The 19,081-nt window shown below is 48.2% G+C and overlaps 1 protein-coding gene across 1 annotated transcript in view; it reads left to right on the top strand.

The window, feature by feature from the left end:
* dtd1 (D-aminoacyl-tRNA deacylase 1) overlaps positions 1–19,081 on the top strand; it is a 106,878-nt gene that overhangs the window by 16,652 nt on the left and 71,145 nt on the right. Inside the window, exon 4 of the mRNA XM_055638996.1 lies at positions 1,670–1,767. Coding sequence (XP_055494971.1) covers positions 1,670–1,767 — 98 coding nt within the window. The remainder of the gene's footprint in view (positions 1–1,669; positions 1,768–19,081) is intronic.

The raw sequence follows: 19,081 nt of genomic DNA, 5'->3' as shown, positions 1-19,081 counted from the left end.
CCTATAAAAATATCTTTTTTATTGCCTGACTCGCTGAGCTACTCCAGCTTCTTGTGTCTATCTTTGGTGTAAACCATCATCTGCAGTTCCTCCCTGCACATCTTTTTTTATTTATCCGTTTCTCGGGAACTGGACAATTATTGCCCATCCCCAGCAGCCCTGGGAGAGGTGGTGGCAAGTTGTCCTCACCTGGAACCACCTTGGACCTTCTGGTGAATGTATCCCCTGAGTGACGTTGGGGAGGGAGTTTCGGGTTTCAGATCCAGCGATGATTAAGGAACGCCGGCAGCTTTCCGGATCAATATAATGGAGGGGGAACCTGCGAACGATGGTGTGGGAAGGAACTGCAGGTGGTGGTTTAAACCGAGGACAGACACAAAAAGCCGGAGGAACTCAGCGGGTCAGGCAGCATCTCTGGAGAGAAGGGATAGGTGACGTTTCGGGTCGAGGCCCTTCTTCAGACCCATACCTGCTGCCCTTGATCTTCCTGGTGCCAGAGGTTACGGAGTTTGGGAAGTGCTGCTGGTGGAACTGGCTGGAATTTTATAGACAGTGAACACTGCAGTGAAAGAGGGTTAATTGTGTGCGAGGCAAGCATGCTGCTTTGTCGTGGGTAGTGTTGAGCTTCTTGTGACACGCGTTCCGGGAGCAGAATGAGGCCATTCGGCCCATCAGGTCTACTCCGCCATTCAATCATGGCTGATCTATCTTTCCCTCCCAACCCCATTCTCCTGCCTTCTCCCCATAACCTCTGACACCCTTAGTAATCAATAATCTGTCAATCTCCTGCCTGCAATTTTTGCCTGCATAAATTCCCACTGTCTTGGCCTCCACAGCCGCCTGTGGTAAAGAATTCCACAGATTCACCACGCTCTGACTAAAGAAATTCCTCCTCATCTACTTTCCAAAGTTTAGAGATACAGTGCGGAACCAGGCCATTCAACCCACCGAGTGTGCACTGGCAAGTGATCACCCTGTACACAACCACTATGCTATACACTAGGGACAATTTACAATATTTACCGAAACGAAATAACCTATAAACTTGTACGTCTCTGGGGAGTGGGAGAAAACCGGAGCCCCCGAAGTAAACCCACGTGGTCACAGGGGGGAACGTACAAACTCCGTACAGACAGCACCCGTAGTCAGGATCGAACCCGGGTCTCATAGAAACTTAGAAAATAGGTGCAGGACGAGCCCATTCGGCCCTTTGAGCCAGTCATTGTGATCATGGCTGATCGTCCCCTATCAATAACCTGTGCCTGCCTTCTCCCCATATCCCTTCACCTCACTAGCCCCTACAGCTCTATCTAACTCTTTCTTAAATCCATCCAGCGACTTGGCCTCCACTGCCCTCTGTGGCAGGGAATTCCATAAATTCACAACTCTCTGGGTGAAAAAGTTTTTCCTCACCTCAGTCTTAAATGGCTTCCCCTTTATTCTTCGACTGTGGCCCCTGGTTCTGGACTCGCCCAACATTGGGAACATCTTTCCTGCATCTAGCTTGTCCAGTCCTTTTATAATTGTATATGTGTCCGTCTCCGTCGCTGTGAGGCAGCAACTCTACCGCTGCGCCACCCTGTGACTCTCCCACTAGTGGAACCATCACCTCTCCGAGTCCACTCTATCCGGGCCTTTCACTAATTGCTATTGACCTGCTTTATTGCAGATGGAAAATTCGGAGCCTTCATGCAAGTGCACATACAGAATGACGGTCCTGTCACCATTGAGCTGGAGTCACCTACAGGCCTTTCGGACCCAAGGCAGGTAAGAAGAATGGACTCTCTATCCCAACATGGTTAACAGATTGACAGTAACACTGGTAAGCAATGAAGTCCCCCTGGTACCAACAGCGTAGCCCATGATGATTGAATCTTGGTAACATGTGTACAATAACTCCTTGGAACAACTACCGCAGATCTCGGGTTGCCAACTGACCCGTATTAGCCGGGACATCCCATATTTGGGCTACGTTGGTTTGTCCCATACGGGACCGCCCTTGTCCCGTATTTGACTGCTGCTACTCGGGTCGAGGGGACTGTCGGGTCGGAACGGCGCATCCGGTCCCGCCTCACCCGTCCCGACGTAGTGCAGCCCATGGAGTGCAGCAGCAGCGCCTTGCCCGTGGCCCCGTTGGTCGGCAGCCTTCGGACCTTCGCTTACTGCCGACACCACCACCACCCCTCCTTCTCATGGCTGATCATTCAGTCAACGAATTGCCGTGGGGAATTTGTCCCTTATTTTGACCTTTTGTCCCTTATTTGGGAGTGAGAAAGTTGGCAACCCTACGCACATCATCCAAACAGTTTCTATCATCATCCTCTGCTCCTCAAAGACGTGTTCTGAAGCAATTGCCCTCCACATAACAGAAATAGAAATATGTTGGAAGGAGCTGAAGAAGAGCCTCGAGCCGAAACATCATCCATTCCTTCTCTCCAGACATGCTGTTTGTCCCGCTGAGTTACTCCAGCATTTTGTGGCCACCTTAGAAATTGAAATATGTTCGGCAGTGCGGAGCTGTCAATGGTTACAATTCTGTGTATTTAGTTTTTCTTCATGTTTGGCAAATAAAATGGTACTGAGCGTGGTGGAAATGAACGACAGTCTAGGAAGGAACTGCAGATGCTGGTTTAAACCGAAGATAGATGTAAAATGCTGGAGTAACTCAGCGGGACAGGCAGCATCTCTCTAGACAAGGAATGGGTGACGTTTCGGGTCAAGACCCTTCTTCAGACTGCAAGTCACGGGAAAGAGAAACGAGAGATATAGACAATGATGCAGAGAGATAAAGAACAATGAATGATGATGCAAAAAAGTAACGATGGTAAAGGAAGCAGGCCATTGTTAGCTGTTTGTTGGGTGAGAACGAGAAGCTGGTGTGACTTGGGTGGGGGACAGATGGAGAGAGAGGGAATGCCGGGGTTACTTGAAGTTAAGAGAAATCAATATTCATACCACTGGGCTGTAGCTGCCCAAGCGAAATATGAGATGCTGTTCCTCCAATTTGCGTTTAGCCTCACTTTCAGCAGTTCGACAATATGAGTGTGCTGCAGACTCTCTCCGAGGCATTAGTGCGGCGGTTCCTCATTCATCACACCAGCTCTCCGCTGCTCTCAACCACTCCGTGCCCTGTTCCGGGGAAGTGTTGTTCTGTAGGTTGGTGACTGGAGGCTGATCATTATGTGTGAGACCTTGACACAGAGCTGAGAGTAAAGAGCGTTTTATTGCCCTGTGTCCAACAACAGAACAATGAGATTCTGACGTGCAGCAGCACAACCGATATGTAACCATGCCTTGAGGGTCTGAGCTATAGGGAGAGGTTGAGCAGGCTGGGACTCTATTTCTTGGAGCGCAGGAGGATAAGGGGTGATCTGATTGAGGTTTATAAGATCATGAGAGGAATAGATCGTATTCAATGGATGTACAGAGTCTCTTGCCCAGAGTAGGTGAATCGAGGACCAGAGCACACAGGTTTAAGGTGAAGGGGAAAAGATTGAGGAGGAATCTGAGGGGTAACTTTTTCACACAAAGGGTGGTGGAACAAGGGTGTATGGAAGAAGCTGGTAGTTGAGGCTGGGTCTATCCCAACATTTAAGAAACAGTTAGACAGGTACATGGACAGGATAGGTTTGGAGGGATATGGACCAAATGCTGGCAGGTGGGACTAGTGTAGCTAGGACATGTTGGCCGGTGTGGGCAAGTTGGGCCGAAGAGCCCGTTTCCACACTGTATCACTCTATGACTCAATGTGTAGGTCTCCCGACTAGTTTCACTGTCCTCCTGATTAATTTTACTGTTTGTATGCCTCGTTGTCACCTTCCCCACAGTCACCACTGAACCATTCTCCATTTCCTTGAATTTTGTCTGCCTTGATCTGTCGTCTTCACACCTTGTCCTTCCATACCTCTAGTCTCCCTCTCTCCTGCCTCTCAGTCTGAAGAAGGGTCTCAACCCGAAACGTCACCCATTCCTTCTCTCCAGAGATGCTGCCTGTCCCGCTGAGTTTCTCTAGCATTTTGTGTCGATCTTCCATGTATAAATATATTACTCTTGTAAAATTCATAACAAAACAGCATTAAAGCATTCAGAAATAGACACAAATTGCTGGAGTAAGTCAGCGGGACAGGCAGTGTCTCTCAATCGAGACGTTTCGGATCAGGACTCTTCTTTAGCTAAAACATTCAGTATATATAAAAAATACAGACCAAAAAATAGATGATCACAGTTCAAAGTCAACAACAATGTCCTCAGGTCTATGTAGTTCTGACCCTATTTGGAGGTTGTAGTGTTTCCGGTGGGCAGCACGGCTCTGGCCAGCAGCGGCCTCTGCAGTCTGTCCGCGTTTTATTATTTTCTGTCTGTGTTTTTATGTAGTTTTTGTTATTTTTTGTTGGGGTGTGTGTGTGGGGGGGCGGGGGTGGGGGAAACTTTTTAAATCTCTCCCTGCATGGGAGACCCGACCTTTTCTCGTCGGGTTTCCGTTGTCGTTGGGGCCGCAACGAGGAGTGGCCTCCAACGAGGAGCGGCCTCCAACAGGAAGAGACCGGGGACTCTGGTGCTACGACTCACCGTCGCCGTCGCGGGGCTGGCCGAGTCCGGAGCGGGTGGAGCGGTGGAGGAGCGCTGCTGCTGCTGCTGCTGCGGCCCGACCGGAGAGTCGGAGGCTTCAACTGCAGGTCTGTGGACGGCGGCACCGGGAGCCCGCGGGTCCCTGGAGGGAGACCGCTTTTCAGGGCTCTCGCAACGGCGACTTCTCCCGCCCGAGTTGCGGGGTCGAAGAGCTCCTGGAGCGGGGCCTGACATCACCGCCCCGCGCGGCTTGGAATGGCCGCGGGACTCTGCGAGCGCACACCGGGGGCTCTAACACCAAGACCCGGTGTGCGACCTCGCACCACCCGGCGTGGCTTTAAAGGCCGCGGGACAATCGCCATCGCCAGCCGGGGGCTTTGACTTTGACTCTGACAGGGGGGGGGGGGGGGAGTGCAGTGGAGAGATAAGTTTATTTGGCCTTCCATCACAGCGATGTGATGGATGTTTATGTAAATTATGTTGTGTCTTGGGTCTATGTGTTTGCAATGTATGGCTGCAGAAACGGCATTTCGTTTGGACCTCAAGGGGTCCAAATGACAATTAAATGTATCTTGTATCTTGTATCTTGTTTAATAGCCTGATGGTTGTAGGGATGAAGCTGCTCCTGAACCTGGACGTTAGTTTTCAGGCTCCTGTACCTTCTTCCCAATGGCAGGAGTGAAACAAGAGCATGGCCAGGGTGGTGTGGGTCTCTGATGATCCTGGCTGCCTTTGTGGCGCAGCGCCTGTTGCAGATCCCTTCGATGGCGGGGAGGTCAGTGTCCTTGATGGACCGGGGCAGTATTCACCACTTTGTTGCAGTCTTCATTGTTCCTGGGCATTCGAGTTGCCGAACTAGGCTGTGATGCAACCCAGTCAATATGCTCTCTACTGTACATCTGTGGAAGATCAAGGGAGTTTTCATTGACATGCCGAATCTCCTCAGTCTTCTAAAGGAAGTAGAGGCGCTGATGGGCTTCTGAGGAAGTCGCGGCTGGGTATAGCTACATCTGATGCCGCCGCCCTCACCAGTTTATGACGGAGCAGAATGCCAAACCAATGTTCCTCGGTACATGTGATAATAAAGATCCATTCACCCTTTGAAATCTCTACAAACTGGGTCTGCTCAGTCGCTGATCAAGTTCAACGGTGTAATCATGTATTGGGCCGGTGACTGTAGGTAATATCTTTCTGCGTTTTGGATTTATCTTTGTTCTTATTGGTAAGCTTGCTCTCTGATAATACAAGAGACTGCAGTTCACAAGTTATAGTAGAATTAGGCCATTCGGCCCATCGAGTCCACTCCGCCATTCAATCATGGCTGATCTCTGCCTCCTAATCCCATTTTCCTGCCTTCTCCCCAGAACCCTTGACACCCGTGCAATTCAAGAATATGTCTATCTCTGCCTTAAAAAATATCCACTGACTTGGCCTCCACAGCCCTCTGTGGCACTGAGTTCCACAGATTAATGTGGCCCTTGTGGCTAAGGGGATCAGGGGGTATGGAGAGAAGGCAGGTACGGGATACTGAGTTGGATGATCAGCCATGATCATATTGAATGGCGGTGCAGGCTCGAAGGGCCGAATGGCCTACTCCTGCACCTAATTTCTATGTTTCTATGTTTCTATGTTTCTATTAACTACCCTCTGACTAAAGCAGTTCCTCCTCACCTCGTTTCCAAAAGAGCGCCCTTTAATTCTGGGGCTATGACCTCTGGTCCTAGACTCTCCCACCAGTGGAAACATCCTTTCCACATCCACTCTATCTATGCCTTTCATTATTCTGTAAGTTTCAATGAGGTCCCCCCTCAACCTTCTAAACTCCAGCGAGTAGAGACCCAGTGCTGTCAAACGCTCATCATATGCTAACCTACTTATTCCTGAAATCATTCCTGTAAACCTCCTCTGGACCCTCTCCAGAGCCAGCACATCCTTCCTCAGATATGGGGCCTAAATTTGCACCGAGTACTCCAAATACGGCCTGACCAGCGCTGTCTCTGTTTTTATATTCCAGTCCTCTTGATATAAATGCTAGTACTGAATTTGCCTTCCTTATTACCGATTTGACTTGCAAATTAACTTTTTGGGAATCCTGCACCAGCATTCTCAAGTCCCTTTGCACCTCCAATTTCTGGATTCTCTCTCCATTTAGAAAATAATCTACGCCTTTATTCTTATTACCAAATTGCATGACTCCGCACTTTGCTACACTGAATTTCATCTGCCACTTCTCTGCCCACCCACCTAACCTGTCCAGGTCCTTCTGCAGTGTCTTTGCTTCCTATACACTGCCTGCCCCTCCACCTATCTTCGCATCATCTGCAAACTTGGGCACTAAGCCTTCAATCCCCTTATCCAAATCATTGAGGGTGGGAGATTACAACCTTGCACCGCTCTGTTTCATCGAATGCAATCAACCCGGCGTGCACAATCAAATACGATCATAGAAACATAAAAACATAGAAACATAGAAAATAGGTGCAGGAGTAGGCCATTCGGCCCTTCGAGCCTGCACCGCCATTCAATATGATCATGGCTGATCATCCAACTCAGTATCCTGTACCTACCTGCCTTCTCTCCATACCCCCTGATCCCTTTAGCCACAAGGGCCACATCTAACTCCCTCTTAAATATAGCCAATGAACTGGCCTCAACTACCTTCTGTGGCAGAGAATTCCAGAGATTCACCACTCTCTGTGTGAAAAATGTTTTTTCTCATCTCGGTCCTAAAAGATTTCCCCCTTATCCTTAAACTGTGACCCCTTGTTCTGGACTTCCCCAACATTGGGAACAATCTTCCTGCATCTAGCCTGTCCAACCCCTTAGGAATTTGGTAAGTTTCTATAAGATCCAATAAAATTAACTTTATACTGGTAACTGCTGAAGAGTTACGGCACAGGGGTACTGCTTGTGTAGCCCCGGCCTCACAGCGCCAGAGACTCCAGTTTGATCCTGACCTTGGCCACCGTCTGTGCAGAGTTTGCACGTTCCCCCGTGACTGTGTGGGTTTCCTCTGCATGCTTCGGTTTCCCCTCACATCCCAAAGACTTTAGACTTTATAGATGCAAGAGGAAACTGGCTCTTCAGCCCACCGAGTCCGCGCCGATCAGCGATCACCCCGTACGCTAACACTAACCCACGCAATTTACGATTTACAGAAGCTAAATAACCTACGAAGCTGTACGTCTTTGAAGTGTGGGAGAAAACTGGAGATATCCCATGCAGTCACGGGGAGAACGTACAGACAGCACCCGCAGTCAGGATCGAACCCGGTCTCTGGCGCTGTGAGGCAGCAACTCTACCGCTGCGCCACCGTGCCGCTCCTGTACCACCCCATACATGTGCGGCTTTGTAGGTTAATCGCCCCCAGAGTGTACTGATTGATTGTGAAAGTGGGATGACATAAAACTAGTGAGCAGACGGTCGGTGGTCAGGTTGGAGTCAGTGGGCCGAAGGGCCTGCTTCCACTCTGCATCTTTAAATCCATCAAAATGTTCATTTCCTCTCCTTTTGTATGGGTACCTGTACTTCCATAGTGTGGGCAAGTAATACCCCGCCTCCCTCCCTCCTTCCCGCACTGCACCCTCACTGCATCTGCTTTGCTACATTGCTTGATTCACTCTTCCCTCTAAACTAGTGAAAAGCATAGTTGTGAATTGAGGAGAACAAAGTCAGGCAGCAACTCCGGAGAACAAGGATAGGCGACGTTTCGTGTCGAGATGCTCATTCAGAATGATTGTGGGGGGGTGGGGGGAAGGGGAAAGCTGTAAAAGCAGAGAGGCAGGACAAAGCATGGCAGGTACCAGGTCGACTCTCCAGAGATGCTGCCCGACCTGCTGAGTATTTCCAGGACTTTGTGTTCCTTTTGTGTATCAACCAGTATCTGCGGCTCTTCCCCAGCCAACAATGGGCCATTGTGGGCTCCACCCTTCCTCGGTCATCTGTTGCCGGCCGGCCCCGATCTGTTCTGGCCATTCCCTACCTCCTGTTTCCCTCCCCCCAATCTACTTTCAGTCTGAAGAAATGTTCAAAGCCGAAACGTCACCCATCCTTTTCCTCCAGCGATGTTGCCTGTCCCGCTGAGTTTGTGACTGTCTGCAGTTCTTTGTTTCTGTGTTGTGAATTTAGGGAGGGTTCTGCAATGCTATCAGTTGACAGCAGAGGGCAGCAGTACAACATGGAAGTACCTAACTCCATTGGTTTCCACTAGAGCCTTAAGAAATGCAGAGAACAAACAGCAAATGAATTCTGCAGCCGGAAGCCTGGTCCCTCAGCACTCAACGAGAATGTGGAATGGAATAGTTAATTGCTGCATTGGTAAAGGCAATGATTAAAGACCATTGAAAAAGAGACTAAGTACTGGAGTAGACACAAAAGGCTGGAGTAACTCAGCGGGACAGGCAGCATCTGTGGAGAGAAGGAATGGGTGACGTTTCGGGTCGAGACCCGCAGAAGGGTCTCCAGAGATGCCTCCTGTCCCGCTGAGTTACCCCAACTTTTTGTGTCTATCTTCAGTTTAAACCAGCATCTGCAGTTCCTTCTTACACAAAGTACTGCAGTAATTCAGCGGGTCAGGCATCATCTCCGGAGAACATAGATAGGTAATGATTCAGCTCGGGATCCTTCTCTGCCACAGAAGGTAGTTGAGGCCAGTTCATTGGCTATATTTAAGAGGGAGTTAGATGTGGCCCTTGTGGCTAAAGGGATCAGGGGGTATGGAGAGAAGGCAGGGATGGGATACTGAGTTAGAAACATAGAAACATAGAAATTAGGTGCAGGAGTAGGCCATTCGGCCCTTCGAGCCTGCACCGCCATTCAATATGATCATGGCTGATCATCCAACCCCTTCCAATCATCCTGGTATCCCGTACCTGCCTTCTCTCCATACCCTCTGATCCCCTTAGCCACAAGGGCCACATCTAACTCCCCCTTAAATATAGCCAATGACCTGGCCTCAATTACCTTCTGTGGCGGAGAGTTCCAGAGATTCACCACTCTCTGTTGGATGATCAGCCATGATCATATCGAATGGCGGTGCAGGCTCAAATGGCCGAATGGCCTACTCCTGCACCTATTTTCTATGTTTCTATCAGACTGAATGTGGGGGGGGGGGGGAGAAGGGGGAAGAAATGTTGAAGAGAGGAGAGGCAAAACAAAGCATGGTTAGTACTATGTGGACACAGGCGAGATTTTCTATTTATAAGCAGATCTCTGAGGTCCGGCACGGTGGCGCAGCGGTAGAGTTGCTGCGCTAAAGTCCCGGGTTCGATCGTGACCATGGGTGCTGTCTGTACGGAGTTTGTGCGTTCTCCCCGTGACTGGGTGGGTTTTCTCAGCCATGATCATATAAATGGCGGTGCAGGCTCGAAAGGCCGAATGGCCTACTCCTGCACCTAATTTCTATGTTTCTATGTTTCTATGTTTCTCTGGCTGCTCCGGTTTCCACCCGGGCACCAAAGACGTATTACAAGCGAGCTGTCGACAGTGCACAGATACAGGATAAAGGCTATAACATTTAAGGCAAGTTAAAGTCCAATAAGAAATAGTTCAAAGGTCCCCAATGAGGTAGATGTGAGATAGACACAAAAAGCTGGAGTAACTCAGTGGGTCAGGCAGCTTCTCTGGAGACAATGCTGCCTGACCCGCTGCCTGACCCGCTGAGTTGCCACGGCTTTTTGTGTCAATCTCACAAAATGATGGTTCAGTTGCTTGAAAATACATTCAAACCAAACTTGAGTACAATGGACGGAGCAAAGGGGAAGGTACCGGGTGCAGCATATAGTTCTCAGCGTTGCAGTGCGTGGGTTTGATAGACACCAGGGAAAAGCATGTTTCTTTTGTGCTCGTGGATGGATGGGTTTGTCGTCTGTCGGGCAGGCAACTTTGCTGAAAGTTAGAGCTCCCTTTACAACGATCCTTCGGTAATAGATTTTGCATTTGTTCAGTCTTAAACAGAGTGGAGTTGAGGCTTGATGCCACTGTGCCTGAGTTTTATTGCGTACCAGTGTTTTAATTACCGCTCCGATCTTAAAGCTGGATTTGCCTCCAAATCTGAAGCCCTGCGCTGGCATGATGCCAGCGTTGTCAGGCTAGCATGTTTAAGCTGACACAATGACACGGTTGGTAGAGTTGCTGCCCCACAGCGTCAGAGATCCAGGGGTCACAGTTTAAGAATAAGGGGCAGGCCATTTGAGATGAGGAAAAACATTTTCACCCGGAGAGTTGTGAATCTGTGGAATTCTTTGCCACAGAAGGCAGTGGAGGCCAATTCACTGGATGTTTTCAAGAGAAAGTTAGATTTAGCTCTTCGGGCTAACGGAATCAAGGGATATGGGGGAAAAAGCAGGAATTGCAGAAAAGCAGGTACTGATTTTGGATGATCAGCCATGATCATATTGAAAGGCGTTGTTGGCTTGAAGGGCCAAATGGCCTACTCCTGCACTTATTTTCTATGTTTCTATTAGAACCAGGTTCGATCCCGTCCTCGGGTGCTGTGTGTGTTTGCGTGTGTGTGTGCGCATGTGCTTGTGTGTGTGCTTGTGGGTGTGTGCAGTTTGCACGTGGAGTTGGTACATGGTACATCAGTCATTGAAAGTAGGCATGCAGGTGCAGCAGGCAGTGAAGAAAGCAAATGGTATGTTAGCATTCATAGCAAAAGGATTTGAATATAGGAGCAGGGAGGTTCTACTGCAGTTGTACAGGGTCTTGGTGAGACCACACCTGGAGTATTGCGTACAGCTTTGGTCTCCAAATCTGAGGAAAGACATTCTTGCCATAGAGGGAGTACAGAGAAGGTTCAACCAGACTGATTCCTGGGATGTCAGGACTGTCTTATGAAGAAAGACTGGATAGACTTGGTTTATACTCTCTAGAATTTAGGAGATTGAGAGGGGATCTTATAGAAACTTACAAAATTCTTAAGGGGTTGGGCAGGCTAGATGCAGGAAGATTGTTCCCGATGTTGGGGAAGTCCAGGACAAGGGGTCATAGTTTAAGGATAAGGGGGAAATCCTTTAGGACCGAGATGAGAAAAACATTTTTCACACACAGAGTGGTGAATCTCTGGAACTCTCTGCCACAGAAGGCAGTTGAGGCCTGTTCATTGGCTATATTTAAGAGGGAGTTAGATGTGGCCTTGTGACTAAAGGGATCAGGGGGTATGGAGAGAAGGCAGGTACGGGATACTGAGTTGGATGATCAGCCATGATCATATTGAATGGCGGTGCAGGCTCGAAGGGCCGAATGGCCTACTCCTGCACCTATTTTCTATGTTCTCCCTGTGACCGCGTCGGTTTCCTCCCATATCCCAAATACGTGCGGTTTTGTAGGTTAATCGGCCCTCTGTAAATGTCCCTAGTGTGTAGGGAGTGGATGAGGAAGTGGGATAGCATAGAACAAGGGTGAACGGGTGATCAATGGCCTTTGTCAGCATGCCCTTTGTGGGACGAAGGGCCTGTATTTCTAATCTAAAACTGTGAGAAGCAGTCTCCAGATGTAGGAAGCATTTTCATGATCATTCCTCCCTTCACCCTGGTGGTTATTATAGTGGACTTTGCCACCTTGCCCTCCGTTCACCCAGTTCAGTCTGGTCTGAATTAGGGCTGGATCCCATTTCTCTCTGTTCCTGCAGTTAGAGGAAAATTGGCCATAAGTTCTAGGAGCAGAATTAGGCCATTCGGCCCATGAAGACTACATTCAATCATGCCTGAGCAACCTTTCCCTCTCAACCCTATTCTCCTGCCTTCTCCTTATAACTCCTGACACCCTTACTAATTCAACATCTATCAATCTCCACCTTCAAAATATCTATTGACGGCCTCCACAGCCTTCTGTGGCAATGAACTCCATAGATTCACCATCCTCTGACTAAAGAAATTCATCCTCATCTCCTTTCTAAAGGTACGTCCTTTTAATCTGAGGCTGCGGGTTTCCCTCTCCCACTTGTGGAAGCATCCTCTCCACATCCACTCCGTCCAAGCATTTCACTATTCGGTAAGTTTCAATGAGGCTTCACCGCTCATCCTTCTAAACTCCAACGAGTACAGGCCCAGTGCCATCAAACGCTCATCATATGTTAACCCCGATCATTATGGGATCATTCTCGTAAACCTCCTCTGGACCCTCTGGAGAGGGTCCAGAGCCAGCACATCCTTCCTCAGATATGGGGCCCAGAAGTGCTCACAATATTCCAAATGCTGCCTGACCAGTGCTTTGTGAAGCCTAAGCATTAAACCCCTGCTTTTATATTCTGGTCCTCTCAAAAACATTGCATTTGCCTTCCTCACCACCGATTTGACTTGCACGTTAACTAGTTGGGAACCCGGCACCAGCACTGTGCTGAATGCTGAATGCTAAAGCAGAGACACGCGCTTCAATCTGCCTTCTCTGGGCTGTGTGTGGGACGTGAACGAGAGAGTGCCAGCAAGTGTGAACTGAGCATGAGCAAGCACACCAATCCGCTTCCACCCGCTGATTTGCATTTTTATTAAAAAGATAATTGGGACGGGCTGTGGTGCGTCACCTTAATTCATGATCGAGACCAGGTTTAATGGAGTATTCACCGACCGTGCAGGGTTGACGCTAAGCCATTGAAGATGGAGTCACAGTCACAGCACTCGGAGTCCTGGTAAATACTCTCTGCTACTGTTGATTTGGGTGGGAGAAGGAGAACGAACTGAGACGGCGGCTAAAGTGAGCAGTTTGGAGATTTCTTATTGCTGTTGTGTTTGATCGATGTAAATATACAGCATGGAACAGGCCCTTTGGCCAGCTATGGCCACCATCGATCACCTGTTCACACTTGTCCATGTATTCTCATCCACACAAGGAGCAATTTACAGAGGCCAATTCATTTGGGTGGCACTGTGGTGCAGCAGTAGAGTTAGCTAGAGCTCTCAAAGATAGAGAGTTAGATAGAGCTCTTAAAGATAGCGGAGTCAAGGGATATGGGGAGAAGGCAGAAACAGGGTCACTGATTGTGGATGATCAGCCATGATCACAGTAAATGGCTCAAAGGGCCGAATGGCCTACTACTGCACCTATTGTCTATTGCGTTGCTGCCTTACAGCACTAGAGACCCGGGTTTGACCCTGACTGCGGGTGCTGTCTGTACGGAGTTTGTACTCGGTGGACCGAAGGGCCTGTGTCTCTAAGTCTAAAGTCAGAGTCAGGGTGAATCTTGAGTCCAACAGCGAAATCTCCGCTCTGCCACCAATCATTGGAGATTCCAGATCATCCACAGAGAGACTTGGAAAGGAGAGGGTTCATGTTTGCTGATGATCTGCGAAATAGGGGAAAGGGAGTTAATGAAATTGGGAAATGGAAATTTAATGAAGGGGAGGAAAATGAAAGGGAGATGAAGAGGGAACTTAGGAGACACGGAAATGAGTTTAGCGGAGGGACATTGATGGAGAAGGAAAAAGAATGAGTTGGCACAGGAGGAAATGACATGACAATTTAGCGGAGGGACATCTGATGAAGGAACTACAGAAGGTTTACATAAAAAGACACAAAATGAGGTTGGCACAGGAAGGGAGGGGGAATAGAAACTGAGCATTTTTGACAATAACTCCCAGCCACTAAACGAGAGGGGATAAGGGGAATAGTAAATGCAAGCTGCCAGAGACTCAGGCTTCTACCTCATAAAGCCTGTCCCAGTCTTTTACTGAACATCTGTATAAAACAGTAAGATACATCCAAGGTTTTCCGACTTGTTCCAGCAATCTTCTTCGAACTCCAGCGCATTGCTTTTAGAAAACTCCTTATGTCTTCTTCTTCTTCACCTTGAAGATGTGACACGAAAAGACTTAGGCTTGTATCCTCACTAACACGGAGTTTAGAAGGATGACGGGGCTGGCTAAAATTTAAAGGAACATATCTGACATGCAAATAGAAACACTAGAAAAATTATAAAAGGACTGGACAAGCTAGATGCAGGAAAAATGTTCCCAATGTTGGGCGAGTCCAGAACCAGGGGCCACAGTCTTAGAATAAAGGGGAGGTCATTTAAGACTGAGGTGAGAAAAAACTTTTTCACCCAGAGAGTTGTGAATTTATGGAATTCACTGCCACAGAGGCCAAGTCACTGGATGGATTTAAGAGAGAGCTAGATAGAGCTCTAGAGGCTAGTGGAGTCAAGGGATAAGGGGAGAAGGCAGGCATGGGTTATTGATAGGGAACGATCAGCCATGATCACAATGAATGGCGGTGCTGGCTCGAAGGGCCGAATGGCCTCCTCCTGCACCTATTTTCTATGTTTCTATGTTTAAAATGTAACCCGCTGAGTTACTCCAGCACTTTGGGTCCACCATTCAGTATGATCACTTGTGATATATGGTGGCCTCAACTCCTTGCCTGTGCCAGTTCCCTGTAACTCTCAATTCCCTGATATTTCACATTGTTGTCTATCTTCACCATCATCAGTTTCGTTTAGAGATATAGCGCGGAAACAGGTCCTTTGACCCACTGAGCCCGCGCCGACCAGCGATCCCCTTACACCGACACTATCCCACGCACACGTGCCAATTTACCGTCTTTTTCGAAGCCCGTTAACCTACAAACCTGCACATCTTTGTAGTGTGGGTGGTAACCGGAGCACCCGGAGAAAACCGACGCGGATCACAAGGGGAACGTTCAAACTCTGTACGGACAGCGTCCGTGGTCAGGATTGAACCCGGGTCTCTGGCGCTGTGATGCAGCAACTCTACCGCTGCGCCTCCGTGACGCCGTAATCTCCACTACTCTGAGGGGGGGAGAATCCCAGAGATTCATCAGCCTCTGCGAGATGAAATTTCCATTTTGAATAACTCTTCCCCGAGTCACTGTCTGGCACGCTGGGCCCATTTGTTCTCTTCCAACCTGTCTTTCTTTTACCCTTTCAGGATGATTAACACGCAGCCTATTTAACCGGCTAAATTTAGCCGTGCACTTGGGGGTTTTAATAAGTGAGTTTGTTCTTCAGTAGACTTGTTGGCTCTCGAGTGCTGTCGGCGCTCCTCCATATTGATCGCTGCGATCTCCTCTGGCAATTTAGGAAGGAACAATTGATCAACGCCATTCCCAACCACAATAGCTTTCCTTCCCCCAAAGGGGACGAGAGCAGCTGTTGTATCTCTGCCGTCTTTCTGGATGTTAAAGGTGAAAGTCTGCAGCTTGTCAGATAATCATTTCCACTTTGCTTTTTTAGACGCCTTCCATCGCTTTGTTCAAAGGAACAACCTCCACTGCTACACAGAGGGATCCACTTGCTTTGTTAAACACTGTGTGTTGTATTTTCGGTTGGTTTTGTTTATTGTCACGTGAACCGAGGTACAGTGAAAAGCTTTTTTGTTGCGTGCTATCCAGCCTGCGAGAAGCCCATATGGATGCAATCAAGCTGTCCGCAGTGTACAGATACAGGATAAAGGGTATAATGTTTAGTGCAAGCTCTTCGCAATGTTCAAAAAAGGACACAAAGTTCTGGAGTAAAAAAGCCTGTCCCATTTTCACGACTTAATTCAAAACCTCTGCCAAGTTTAAAGGACCTAAACAAGATTGTGGTAATCTAGGAACTCCTACGACCTTCCACGACTTTGTCTACGAATTCCCACGACTATTTCGATGCCCTCCTTACGAGTAAAAAGTTGCAATTTCTTGCAGCCCGACCATTTTTTTTACTCGTGGACATTTTTTATCGGACTGGAAAAAATGTCCCGACTTACCTGATGCCACGAGTACCTACGGCTGGCATAACGGCCCGCTACGATAAATCTACCAACTCCTACGGACCCGTTACGAACATTCTCCGAGTTTGAATCAAGGGGAAAACTCGGGAGAATTCGTGAGCAGCTCGGGAAAGTGAGACAGGCCCTTAACTCAGCAGGTCAGGCAGCATCTCTGGAGAACATGGGGAGGTGACATTTCAGATCGAGACCCTTCTTGAGACTTAAATATTTTGTTATCAATCACGGTTCGTCATAAGTGCAACAGAATTCTGTGCCTTTTGGGAAGGAGATGAGGAGAAAATTCTTTGGTCAGAGGGTGGTGAATCTGTGGAATTATTTGCCACAGAAGGCTGTGGAGGCCAAGGCAGTGGATATTTTTTAAGGCAGAGATAGATAGATTCTTGATTAGTATGAGTGTCAGAGGTTATGGGCAGATGGCAGGAGAATGGGGTTGAGATGGAAAGATAGATCAGCCATGATTGAATGGCGGAATAGACTTGATCGGCCGAATGGCCTAATTCTACTCTTTTTCCTTATGACTGTGATTGTGCAGCAGTCTGACTTGAGCAGGGAAGAAGCTGTTCTCGACTCTAGTGATAATTGTTTTTATACGTTGTGGCTTTAATAACTTGAATCAGCGAAACAACATTGCACCCACATAAATCAAATGCCAGGAATTCCTTTGATTCCAGTTGGAAGGTGGGGTGGCTGTGATGTGTGTGCGTGCGCGTGACTGATATCCATGTATGTGCTGTTTTCATATTTGCCTTTGTAGCATTTAAATACAGGCACAGTTTGCAATAATTATAAACCATGTTGCCAACCATGTACTAGCATCCGTCATGGTGTCAATATGTTCTTTATTTTCATGTATAACATATCAAACGGCGAGCTCTCTACTGTTCCCAATGCTCACAAAGGAAAACAACCTAGCTTTCATTTTTTTACCTGTTCATTTTTTTTAACCAAAAATAATGTATTCAATTATTTACAATAATATGTACAATACTAAATGATTCAAAACAAAACTGTATAACCCGTAGAAAAACCCATGCAGTCACAGCCAACACGTGCAAACACCACACAGACAGCACCCGTAGTCAGGATCGAACCCCGGGTCTCAGGCGCTGTAAGGCAGCAACTCTACCGCTGCACCACAGTGCCGTCCTACTTGAGATCACCAAAGTAAAACTGGATAGGTCAAGACTTCTAGTTCCGTTTTAAAGCTAACTTCAGCCATTGGCTCTCTATCCATCCGAACATTTCCTATCCATGTACCAGTCCGAGTGTCTTTGAAAAGCCATTGTAATTGTACCCAACCCGAGCATTTCCTCTGGCTTTGTTTCATGAGGGTGGTGCGGCGGTCGAGTTGCTGCCTCACAGCGCTTGCAGAACCGGATACCCGGGTTCGATCCTGACTACGGGTGCTTTCTGTACGGAGTTTGTACGTTTTCCCCGTGACCTGTGTGGGTTTTCTCCGAGATCTTCGGCTTCCTCCCACACTCCAAAGACATACGGGTTTGTAGGTAAATTGGCTTCGGTAAAAATTGTCCCGATTGTGTGTAGGTAAGATAGTGTTAATGTGCGGGGATCGCTGTTCGGCATGGACTCGGGCCGAAGGGCCTGTTTCCGCACTGTATCTCTAAACTAAACCAAAATAAACACGTCACACTCTGTGTGAGTAAGAAGACCATTCGGCCCATTGAGCCTATGCCAGCTCACAGAACAATCCCATTCGCCCCCACAAGCCTTTCCTTCCAATGCATTTCCAATGCAATATGCAGTGGCCCATTAACCTGCCGACCCGCGTGTACTTTGAGTGTGGGAGGAAACCAGAGCACCCAGAGGAAACCCACATGGTCACAGGGAGAACGTGCAAACTCCAGACAACATCTATGGCTAGCATTGAACTTGGGTCACCAGGAGTGTTGCGGCAGCAGCGTTAGACGTAACTTTAGAGATACAACGTGGAAACGGGCCCTTTGGCCCACTGAGTCCGTGCCGACTAGCGATCACCCCGTACACTATCACTATCCTACACACTAGGGACAATTTACCATTTTTACCGAACCCAATTAACCTGCAAACCTGCATGTCTTTGGAGTGTGGGAGGAAACTGGAGCACCCTGGGAACACCCACGCGGCCACAGGGAGAACGTGCAAACTCCCCACAGACAGCACCCATGGTCAGGATTGACCCGGGTCTCTGGCGCTGTAAGGCAGCAACTCTACCAGCTACACCATGGTCTCATATCTTTCTTGCCCCATTCAGCACGAACAAAGAAACATAGAAAATAGGTGCAGGAGTAGGCCATTTGGCCCTTCGGGCCAGCACCACCATTCAATATGATCATGGCTGATCATCCAAAATTAGCTTTTTCCCCATATCCCCTGATTCCGTTAGCCCGAAGAGCTAAATCCAACTAAATCAAGAGTTTAACAGAGATTTGCAGTCATAACGTTTACAATTAGAATAATCCAGGCTTCTGGAATGGCAGAGTATTTATTTATTTGCAACACTGAGCCTTGTGATCTGTGGCAGACTTCTGAGTCAGGCCTGTAACAGGCGGCAGCTGATGAGTTGCCATCTGGATGACAGTGTGGTGAAGGGTTGTGACAGGATGTAGCTGGAGGCAGTAGCAATGTTCTGCCCGAGGAAGCAATGATGGGGGCTGAGGAATGCAATCTGGTGAACACTTCCACAGAAACCGGTTCAAGTAAAATCATTAAATGGATTCAAGAAGGACTTGGGTATTTTTCTTTGGACTGGAGTGATCAAGAACAGTCTAGTGAATTTGCCCAGGTGTACG

This window comes from Leucoraja erinacea, chromosome 8 (assembly GCF_028641065.1).
Source record: "Leucoraja erinacea ecotype New England chromosome 8, Leri_hhj_1, whole genome shotgun sequence".
Classification (NCBI taxonomy): domain Eukaryota; kingdom Metazoa; phylum Chordata; class Chondrichthyes; order Rajiformes; family Rajidae; genus Leucoraja; species Leucoraja erinaceus.
The sequence above is the reverse complement of the archived record's forward strand: the minus strand, read 5'-3'. Positions and strand labels throughout refer to the sequence as shown.